The following is an 11,792-nucleotide window of genomic DNA, read 5'->3' on the forward strand; positions in this document are numbered from 1 at the left end:
CCAAACAGATTCTACTTCTCATTTATCTAGCACCTTCTAGAAGATCATATCTAGAATCTGGTTGCTACGGGCAACAACCCCGCGTCTAAAAACCCACACTTTAGTAAATATACCCCCTAATGTGGAAATAAAGAAGCCTATCTCATCCTAAGGATTCTGTCAGTGTCTTGGGCAGGGCTTGAGAAAAAGCCAATAGTATAATCATATAATACCTCTGATGCTCTCTCAAGAATAAAGGAAAATGGGATGAATTAAGAGACCATAATTCCTGATTGATTAAATTAATTATATGTGACAGAACTTTTATATGTGAGCCATGAAAACCAAATACACAAAGTATAATGCAGAATTTGAGTCAGAATCCATAGGAGGTTCTCAAATGAGTTGTTTTAAAATGGTAACATTTGTGACTTGTGTGCGTCAGATCACCTTGTTCCAGGCAGCATGAACAATAGATTGCGACCCCTGTAACCAACTAAAATGGCTCTCAAAATGAATTCATATAAATTGTTTTATTTATTATAAATATAAAAAATTACACTATACCAGAAGTTCCCAAACTCTGTCCTCAAGGCATCCAAACAGTCCAGGTTTTAAGGATATCCTTGCTTGACCACAAGGTGACTTAATGAGTACCGCAGTTCATTTGATTTACACATGTACTCAACCATGGATATCTTTAAAACCTGAGTAGTTGGGGTGCCTTAAGAAGCGCAATTGGGAACCTAAACATATATAGATATATAAAGTTTAAATAAAATCGTGGTCTGTAGTAAAGTAGAGAGAGAGCGGGTTATATGTTTGGTCTCCAGTCCCTGCCGGTAGAGATGGACACCGGATTCCAATGTTTCACTACCATTAATATTTTCCTTTTGATGGTAGTGTTTTCATCATTTGATGGCAGCTTTCCGATGTAGCCACCATCAAATGTTAAAATAATTAGAGTTATGTTAGACTTACCTAGATAGCTCCTTTTCTTTGAGGTCCACGGGGATATCGTGGTTGGAGACCTGCACCAAACTGTTAAAGCTTCAGCTCCCAGGATGCCTCGGGGTCCTCATCCATATATACCCCGCCCCTAGCCATTTGATTTCAGTTTAGTTAACAAGCCTCAAGGCAGGAGAAGGAAGAGCAATCGTACACCAGAAACACACAAAATTAAGGAATCTGTGACCAAACTAAAAAATACCCATTGCAGCCAGGTGCGTCAGGTTGGGTGCCCTGTGGACCTGAAGAAAAGGAGTTATCTAGGTAAGTCTACCATAACTGATTTTCTTCTTCAGGGTCCATAGGGATCCACAGGGATGCCTAAAGCAGTTCCCCCTAGGGTGGAGGATGTTCCTGAGCAGAAAGAACTCGTCCAAGGAAGCAACCTGAGAGGCTAAAGTATCAAAGGCATAAAACCTAACAAAGTATGGACAGAAGACCACGTGGCTGCCTTTCACAATTGTTCAGCAGAGGCACCATGATTAAATGCCCACGATTGCCCTACAGAGTAGTAGGTGCTGTCACTGTACTTGGAACAGAGAGATTAGCCTGTGTGTACACCCGAGAGATAGTCAAGCGTAGTCATCTCGCCAGAGTCTGCTTATTAGCTGACCATCCTCGTTTGTGAAAACCATATGATATGAAAAGAGCATCTGATTTTCTAACAGAGTTTGTGCGCTCCACATAGATACGGAGAGTACAAACTACATCCAGGGAGGCTTCACCTTCAGAAAGAACTGGAGCCTGAAAAGCTGGAACTACAATTTCTTCATTTACATGAAAACGGGACACAATCTTAGGAAGGTAACCCTCCCCTGTACAAGGAACAGCTTTATCCTGGTGAAAAATCAAAAATGGACAGCGACAGGAAAGTGCTGCCAAATCAGAGACTGCGAGCAGAAAAGATAGCGAGTAGAAAGTGTCTTCGCTGTCAACCACTTCAAATCTACAGAGTCTAGAGGCTCAAATGGGGGAGCTTGTAGCCCCTTAAGAACCAAAGACAAATCCCATGGTGCTATCGGTGGAACAAAAGGAGGCTGAACTCGCAGAACTCCTTAGAAAAAACTTCTAACTGCTGGTAATGAGACAATTTTTCTCGAACCAGACTGACCGTGCCGAAACCTGCGCTCTCAAAGTAGCCAGGCGGAGACCACGGTCTAAACCTGCCTGGAGAAAAGCAAGTATCCTGGAAATCCTAAACACCTTAGGATCATACTTTCTGTGGGAACACCATTGATCAAAAGAATGCCAAACTCTAGATAGATGCGGGCAGAAGCAGGCTTCCGTGCCCTAAGCATCGTGTGAATTATAGAATTGGAAAAACCTTTTGCTTTTAGGTTCGAAGATTCAAGAGCCACGCTGTCAAAGCCAGACGAGGCAAGTCCGCATGCCAACAGGGGCCCTGTGTTAGCAGATCCTGCCATAGAGGAAGAGGATATGGAGTCTATTGACAAATTCTGTATGTCGGTGAACCAGTGACATCTGGGCCAAGCCAGAGCCACCCGTATTACTGTTCCGCCTTCCTGGGTAGGTGTGTGAAATAAAGTTATACTAATGACGGTGTGTGTGTGTTCTGTTTTTTTTAACTATTTATTTTACAGTGAAGTTACAAGTGCCTCATGTCTGCTGGCACTTGTAGTTCCACAAGTGTAAAATGGCAGGCATGCTGGCACTTGTAGTTCCACTGTAAAACACAATAGTTTTACATTATTTGGCCCCCCCCCATTACCTCCATACCCACCAAGCAAGGGGTATGGGGAAGAGCCTGGGGCTTCAGCGTGAGCCTATGGTGCTCGGGAGGGAGGGGACCCTTCTTTGGGGGGTCCCCGACTCCCCCGAGATCACCGGCTTGTGTTGACCGATTTGGGGTGCTAATGCTTTGGACCTGGAGCCCCGGTGATTGGGTCTCCGGGCTGTGGCATTACACCCCAGTTGGTTGGGTCTGGTGCTGGTCTTAAATATAGGGGGTATCCCACGTCTTTTTTGCCCCCTATATTTATAACCAGCACTAGTCCCTGCAGCCTGGTGTTGGTTTCTAAAATACGGTGGAACCCTACACTTTTTGTTCCCCATATTTTTAGAAACCACCACTGGCTGGCAAGCCTGGGGCTGGTTTGGGGGGGGGGGGGGGGGGACCTTATGTCATTTTTTTTGTAAATTTTTACTACTTTTTTTTTACAGGTTAAACAAAACGGGAATTTTCGGGAAATATTCTAGGGACCCCCCTAAACATGTGTAGACATGGGAGATCACTATGGGTACCCCCATTTTTAACTCCTGAAGGAAGTTGGGGTGTCAAATAGCCGTGGCAGGTACATTTTTGCAGAATTTTAATAAAATGCGTTTTGGGACTTAAAAATATGCTAGTACCCATTTTATGTACCCCAAATTTGATGGGACCATTTTTAAAAACGAAAAAAATAAGCTAAATGCTCTTCTGCATCACTTCTTCAAAGTTGGAAAAAAAAAACACATGCCACAGCTATTTAAAAACCCGACTTTCTTTTGCAGCCAAAAACGGGGGTACCCATAGTGATCCCCCATGTCTGGACATCTTTAGGGGGGTCCTAGGATTATTTCCCGAAAATTCACGTTTTTATACCACCGATCCAAGTATCTCCAAGTCTCGCTTTCGCCTACTATCAAATTGAATATGGGGATACGCGGGCACGTGCACGATGCTTTAACGCCTGGAAAACAGGCGGTCGGCGTTTACGCGGCTCGGATCAAATTGAATACGAGCCTAATTCTTTTAATGCGATGGTTCGTTACCATTGCATTGAAAGTTTTAATGGCAGAAGCCCAGCCATCATTTGATGGTGGGCTTCCGATGTCTATCCCTAGTCTCCATCAATGGGTGCCCACTGCACAGCCGGTATTAAACGAGGAATGACCATCATTGCGTGAAACATCGATGGCCATAGCTGATGGTTTCATACCATCGATGGCCATCCTTGGGACGGATTCCATGGAATGGAGTTTAGACATTACCATGGAACTGAGTTGAAGCTGTACCATAGAGTGCTGCCCGCCGGTAGTATAGAAGGAAAGATCCCGCGAGAGTTACAGTAACTGCCGTCAGACACAGGCTGTGATGAAAGTCTGTCTTCCTTTTCCTCCCCAAAGATGGCGCAGACCGTGAACATCACCGACCTGTCTCTGCAGCAGCTGGAGGGGTTGAAAAGTCAGCTGGATCAGGTACAGCTCACACAGGGTGACTTCAGGCGGCTGTGTGCTATCAGTGCACCGTATAAGCGTGCCGGCTCTCTACTGCCCTTCCTCATTGGTGTCCGTACGCGGCTCATCCATGACCAGTACAGACACTAGCAGGAGCTCGGGCAGCGTGTGGGGGCCCCTGGTCTTATTTGTGCATTATAAATATACCCACTTTGTACTCTTATTGGATGATGCTTGGGTTGATATGCCATCTGAGGGGCTGGCACACAATGGATACCCCAGTGCTGCTCACTACTATTACACTCACCCTGTGCCCCCTCCTTATGTGTTGTGCCAACTGTTCCCTAACATACTCCTAGACATATATAACAACACAGATAATGGGCCGCTGTTATTACTAATATCACAAATGTAATTTTTACAAGGCAATAGATACCCAATACAAATGTATGCAGCTCTGTGTATATCATTTGTTCTTTACCTGCAACGGGGCCGCTTGTGTCCGATTGGTCATGTAGCAAGGCTGACCGAATGATGTCGCAAGCCGCCGCTGGAGTGCGCATATTGGCCGTTCACACTGAGCTATGCGGCCGATATGTCATTCCGATTCGGCCGGAAACTACATATCGTGCCGACATCGTCTCAGTGTGTACCCAGCTTTACATGCACCTCTAAATCGCGCCCAGTGGGGTGGAATACATGATGTTATCGGATATCAAGCCAGGCTATACAAAGGTGATAACACTTTCACATGCATTCCTGCTGATCATTAGTATTTTGTTCTGTAATAGTGTGGTAGTGGCTTATTGATCAATGAAATCAGTCATTCAGGCATTTACCTTCATGTTACTTGTGGGAACATGTTACCCTGATATATTGTCATAGTGGACTACAATCATGGAAGGAATAGGTGCAATTGTGACTTTTAATTCCCCCAAAGCTTTTTCAATGTTTTTTTTTTCTCTTTTTGTGATCGGGCTAAATGCTAAGCCATACTCTACTCTAATACTAAGCTATGCTAAGCCATACTCATACTCTAATACTCTACATCACTGCATAGTTATAAATTAGAAAGTATTAGTGTATGTTTGGTTGAGGAATAGTGCACACAAGTGGTTCTTATCTGCTTATACTACTACTGCCTTTTACTTGTGTTCAGGTACAGTACATGAGAAGTGCATGGACAAAGCTGGTTCATTCAGCCATGTTCTTACATTCATAGCTGTCTCATAGGGATTGATCCATATTCTACTAGCATAAAACAGGACATGCCAATGAAAGCTCCATGTATGCACTTCTTGCCATAGTCTTTTAATACTTTTCTCACTTTACATTTAAATTATAGGAAGTGGAGTTCCTGTCCACGTCTATTGCTCAGCTGAAAGTGGTGCAAACTAAGTATGTAGAGGCAAAGGAATGTCTGAATGTGTTAAATAAAAGTAATGAAGGTAAGTAACCGGTGCACAGTATAAGCATTGCTTCGTTGAACATAACTTGTATCCTTTAAATATATATATCATTATATATTTTCTTCTGTTTTATTGGACAGGGAAACAACTGCTTGTTCCTCTGACAAGTTCTGTATCCTTTTGACTGGAGCATTGTGGTTAATCAATAAACCTGAGGGGGAAGGAAAGACACAGAGAATTGTCTTTTTGGTTTATTTATGCTGCTTTGGAAGCAATGTAATTTAGAGCGATGCTGTTGCTTTGCTTTGTGAATGCTCCTAACCTGATGGGTTTTTTGCATTATATATTGCTCAACATTTTAAAAATCTGTTCGAGTTTTGTAAAATTCCCCCTAAACATGCAAATTACTTGTTCTTCGTGAATGAATGTCTGTGCTCTCATAGATGGGGACTAGCAGTAAAATCAAGGTGCAGTCTCTAGCGGTAAACAGTGGGATGAAGATGCAGTTTGTAAACGGATTGTAATTGTTAAGGCCAAACAGTTGGAGTACGTTCCTTAACTTCTCCTTGCTGTAGATGTATGTCCCTGGAACGCTAAGTGATGTGTCCAATGTGCTAATAGATGTGGGTACTGGATATTATGTGGAGAAGGTGAGTGTTATGGTTGTGGGTTTATGCTGGGATTTATAGTTCCACAGAAGCTGGAGAGCTACATGTTCCTAATGCTGGATACATACTAGGACAGATCGATCAGCAGTCCAACTGGGTGATTGGTAAGCCATACACACTTACCAGTTGACCACTCGGTGTGTCTTCTGCCTGACATCACAACTCGGCAGGCATTTAAATTTGCCCGAGTTGTCTTGTCAGTGACGGCAGTCCTACAGCATATCTATGGGCGGTCGCCAGGTTGCCCGTGCACACATGCAGATGCAGCAATATATCTTTCAGATATATCGGCATCAGCTGTGCTGCAGGGCCAACCTGATATGTCTGTGAACGATATATATTGACAAGTGTGTAGCCTGCATAAGCCACCTGTAAACTTTGCTGATTAGCACTGATTCGTGCCTGCTAGATGTCTTTTACTTTCTACTTCAGGGTCCATAGGGTATCCACAGGATACCTTGGAGTATAGGTGTGACGTCAGTCATCGGGCACCATAGAGTTAAGCTTTCAGCCTCCCAGGATGCACTAGGGTCCCCCTCTGCGGCTGGTATCGCTTGCCAGGCTGTTTCCACGCCTCCTCTAAATGGTCCACCAACTGACCCGAAAGAGGAAAGACTGTGGCGTCACCCTTCACATCCTTAAAAAAGGCATACTTGGATTTAGCCGCTGGGGGAACTTCGTCCTCAATCACCAAGGCTGTGCGGACTGCCCGAATAAGTCCAGGAATATACACCTTGGACCTAGCGTCAGCGTCCTTAGTATGGAGAGGTTCCTGATCATAAGGATCCAGAATCTCCCCATCATCAGACGTCCCTTCGTCATCCTCATAAGGAGCCGACAGAGACGCCACCGGCCGTTTATGTGGCCGCATCACAGACTCCCCTTGCAACACATCCGACAAGTGCTGTACAGAACTCGTCAGGGAGTTAACCCACGCCGGCTCCTGAGAAACCGGGAGAGGGGAAATAGGGAGACTGCGGGGTACCACCAATTGTCTTGGGAAACCCTGCATGGGTGACGACACCACTGATTGCTGGGACAAACCCATCTGCGTAAACGCGGGCTGCGGAGCTAACTGGCCCACTGAGGTTGTAAGCGCCTGAGCGAAACAAGCCCAGGGCGGCTCCTGTACCGGTGCTGTAACCGTAATAGGCCGCGCCATTGACAAACACTGCCGGCAGAGGCCCTCCGCGCTACCCTCCCCCTCCGCTAAACGTACTTTACACGTAGTACACTGTAGCCGGAGAGGAAAGTCACTTTCAGACATGATGGTAGAAAGTATGTGACCCCTCTCACCAATTTTAAAAAGGCGAGAGACCACCCTGCAGCACCGCACCGCAAGGGCTTTAGCAGAAAGACAGGGACAGCAATAAGGCTGACAGTCAGAAATGGAAAGTACAGGCAGCAGCGCTAGCACAGTCACATACAATGCAAAGAAACTCAATTCCTGCACTAACCAGCACTGATAAATCAACTACACAGACCCAGAGTCTGGTAGGACACAGCGCTGCATACACAGACCTGACCACAGCGGAGGAGAGGTATGCGGGGGGACCCAGACCACGATGCCTCCGTCCAGACTTCCAGCAGCGTTCACCATGCGTTCTTGAAGATGGCCGCCGAGGAGCAGAGTGGAGGCTGGCCTGGGGGAGGAGCGCTGCCACAGGGCCAGTCGGCGTGTTGCAGAGAGGGCTGTGTGCAGCGGGGGAGGCGCCGGCTGTGAGACAGGGAAGGCGCGCTCCCCTGGCATGCATTTAACCCCCGGGATGCCGCAGTGCTACCGCTCTGCTGCGATCCGCTGTCCCAGGGGGGTAGTGGAAGCGCAGGTTATTACCTGGCTCCACGCTGCAGCCAGTCATCAGGGAGCCCCCTGCCTGGGAACTCTGGACCATGTAACAGCAGGGACCCACCGCGGGACCCTGCTGCTTACCTTGCTGTCCCCCTTGATTCCGGCCATGGCCTGGAACATCTGGGGTCACCGCTAGCTGTGACCCCAGATGCTCACCAGCATCCCTGGATCGGTACCAGCGTTCTGGTACCGGCGGGGGTGTAGGGAAGACAGCATGGACGTCAGGAGTGACTGTCCATGCTGTACTTCCAGATGTGCAGCCACAGCTGCATGTAGAAAGCTTCAGGGGCTTTTCTTAGCCCCCACTCCAACAGGTGCACCCGACTCCGGCTGGGCACCAAACTAAACTGAGATGCCTTGGCTCGGGGACGGGGTATAGGAGGGGGACCCTAGTGCATCCTGGGAGGCTGAAAGCTTAACTCTATGGTGCCCGATGACTGACGTCACACCTATACCCCAAGGTATCCTGTGGAACCCTATGGACTTCGTAGAAATAGAGATAACAAAGGTAAGTTCTTACCATATCTCATATTTTTTTGTTAATTTATTTTTCTATTATGTTTTGCTGTATATTTTTCATATTGATCTACTGTCTTTTCAAATTTTTTTGTATTGTGATTCTTCCATGTGGATTCACAAATCTGTCCAGACTGCTGCTGATGCCAAAGATTTCTTTAAGAGAAAGATAGATTTCCTTACAAAACAAATGGAGAAGATTCAGCCAGCCCTGCAGGAAAAGCATGCCATGAAACAAGGTGACACCATTGTTTATTGTAGGAAGGGTAATATAATGTACTGGCCTGTTCCTCTCAATCAGTGCAGTCCTCCACAATCCCCGACAGCCTCTGCAGAATACAGCACATAGCTATAGTATATGGTGCCTCTTTATGTAAATACTCGGCCAGTACTGCTCTAAAACCTGATATATTTACAGCAGATAAATATTAGTTGGTCTATCTAAAAACTAATGTATGTATTTCTGGCTCTTTTCTGCACTTTTTAGCCAGGTCTTAAAATCAGAAACATTAGTTGGTTGTTCTTGTTGCCTCTGATTATAACATGTATATAAATGTTTGCAGTACAAAGAGCACTACTCTTTTTAGTATCCTGTGGTTATAGAAATAATAGTTTAGGATTCTAAATCCAGGATTTGATTCATTGATTAGCGCCCAGTCTTTTTTTGTCTCTTTGTTTAGGATTCTGATATAGTCTATATATTGTCTTGTTAATTCAAGGTGCAGCAAACCCACTAAAACTGTTTTATTCAACTCAGTCACCATAAATATACCCCTGCTCCCTCTCCCACTGTAGTGAAGTAGGCTGGTAAGTGTTGAGATTGTTCTACTACAGGACCCTGCTGACTGAGACCTGCAGTGTTCAATGACAGCCGCACACTGAACACTTTGCGTTTAGCATGCAGCAATTATTCAACACATCAGGGTCAAAGTGTCTGCCGGTTCTACATAGAAAGTATGCATGTCTGATCTCTCCTGTTGTATCATTGGGAATACTGTGTAGACATCATTGTCACTCCAAGCTGAAATCTATATTAAAAGCAGGGAATGTTCAGTTCACTTACAATATATATTAAGGTGACCAACTCTTTCCTTCTGGTCAGTTTTACACTAAATAATGCTCCATCTCAAACATGGTAATTGCTATGCTTTTTTTCTACACTAAGTATTACTCAGATACTAAACACGATAATTACTATGCATCTTGTCTGGGTTGAGACTCGCCTGCAACACAGCCTTTAAAGGTAAGATCGCCCCAAAGCATTGCAGCTATTAGGCTGCCATTCAGATCTTCTGCGTGCCCCTTGCTGGACGTCTATACGAATAGGCGCCCGATGGAGCAATTAATTTTTTCTCAGTTCGGGTGAAAGCATCGGGTTTAGCCGCACCAAATGGCTAACCCTGTCTAAAGAAATGGTTAGGTCGCCCGAAAAACCGGACTTTACACACATTTCTTAGCCTTAGGAGGCTGCAAGAAGTATATCCCTGCCCCTCAACTTTAAATGTCCAAACAGAGCAACAATTGAATTGCTTCGTTGGGCGCCTATTTGTATAGACACCCTGCAGGGGGCGTCTAAAACAATTGAATCGCCCCCTTAGACCCTTATAGAATCGCTATATATATATATATGTGTGTGTATATAATATATATATGTGTATATATAATGTGTGTGTGTGTGTATATATATATATATATATATATATATATATATTTATTTAATATGTATGCATCATTTTGGCTTCTGACACCTGCCCAATGGATGAAGATAGAAACATACAAGCCAGTACTGCAAAAGTTGTAGGTTTGATTCAATGTTTAAGTTTTCTATTAACTTTTTTCCTGAGCAAATATTATTAACTGAAAGATCTTCCCTCATTAAGAGACACATTTTATATTATCGTGCTGACCTTTTTTGATAGGCAGTACCAAATATACATGCCAAATCCTAATATATATATTTTTTTTAAATAAAATTTTTTTATTGAAACACGGTAAGGTCAACATATACATAATGTAACTGTTAATGTATTATCTGGACATTGAATAAAATCAACAAACACATCAATATACATTTTGTGTTAATGTTACTTATATAATTTGCGTATAACACAGGAGAATAAACACAGATATTCAGATAGTCCAGTAATACTAAAAGGTCTCCGTTGAGACCAAGAACGTGCCAAATAAAAAACAATGCTATGTTATACTATTAGCCATCAATCTGAGGACATGTACAACAATTCAACCCTCTATATTAGAGAGAAAAGCGGCCGCGAGGACGAGACACCAAGAGGTAGGGAACAAGGGGAGAAAGGGAAACAGGAGACACAAATGAACAAAGCATAGTTCCCTAAAACTCCAACCTAATTGGATGGTCCCAAATCCTAATTTTAAAATCTTTATCCATTTAGTGAATATCACCCTTTGGTGATGGCCACAAAATATTGTGTCAACAGTTAACTCCATCTGTAGTATAACTATATATATGTTAATTCTCAGTCACAATGTACACTGTCTAATTGCATATTTATCTATATGTTTATCTCTGCAGCTGTTATAGAAATGATGAGTATAAAAATCCAGAAGTTGACAGCAGCTCAAGCGGGCACATCCAAGGCTTAGTGCAGTCTATGGCGAGTGCTCCTCACAGTGTCTCTACACAGCGCCTGTTACCCCTATCTGCGTAGGCAGGAAACCCCTTCACAACAACAGACAGCAGCCGAGAGTCACGCTACAGACTGTGACAGTTCTGCTTCCTCAACCAAGGGGTTAATTTATTTTTTCTTGTTTTTTGTTCTTATTTTGTATTCGAAAGCTATGAAAGCATTCAAATAAATCAGATGATTCACGGTCTGTTTATTCTTCTAGGCTTTAACCTTTTTTTTTTTGGTCTGGGTAATACCTGGTTCTGTTTCTGTAAAACCAGTAACTTTAAACATGTAGTAAAACAATTAAAGGAGTGGTGAGTTCTGTAATGGATGTACTTAAGGAGCAAGCCTTTTTAGTTGCATAAAACAGGTCTTTACTCATTCTTTATTAAAAAAAAAAGTCAATAAATTGCTCAGTTGAACTGTATAAGATCTTAGTTCAGTACCAAATGCTTCTTTCTACCTAGATCATCATGCATGAACTCTGTCAGTACATATATAATAATTTTAGGAAGAGATCCTTTTGTAATTTGCTGAC

General features: G+C 43.9%; 1 protein-coding gene across 1 annotated transcript; it reads left to right on the forward strand.

The window, feature by feature from the left end:
- The first annotated feature begins 4,058 nt into the window (after positions 1-4,058).
- PFDN5 (prefoldin subunit 5) lies at positions 4,059-11,459 on the forward strand. Its single transcript, XM_088469273.1, has 6 exons — positions 4,059-4,185; positions 5,510-5,612; positions 5,714-5,745; positions 6,149-6,223; positions 8,740-8,845; positions 11,158-11,459. The coding sequence occupies exons 1-6, from the start codon at positions 4,114-4,116 to the stop codon at positions 11,226-11,228; spliced, it is 459 nt and encodes a 152-aa protein (XP_088325399.1). The 5' UTR covers positions 4,059-4,113; the 3' UTR covers positions 11,229-11,459.
- Positions 11,460-11,792: the final 333 nt, after the last annotated feature.

The sequence above is a fragment of the Taudactylus pleione genome, unplaced genomic scaffold, assembly GCF_031769625.1.
Source record: "Taudactylus pleione unplaced genomic scaffold, aTauple2 ptg000089l, whole genome shotgun sequence".
Taxonomy (NCBI): domain Eukaryota; kingdom Metazoa; phylum Chordata; class Amphibia; order Anura; family Myobatrachidae; genus Taudactylus; species Taudactylus pleione.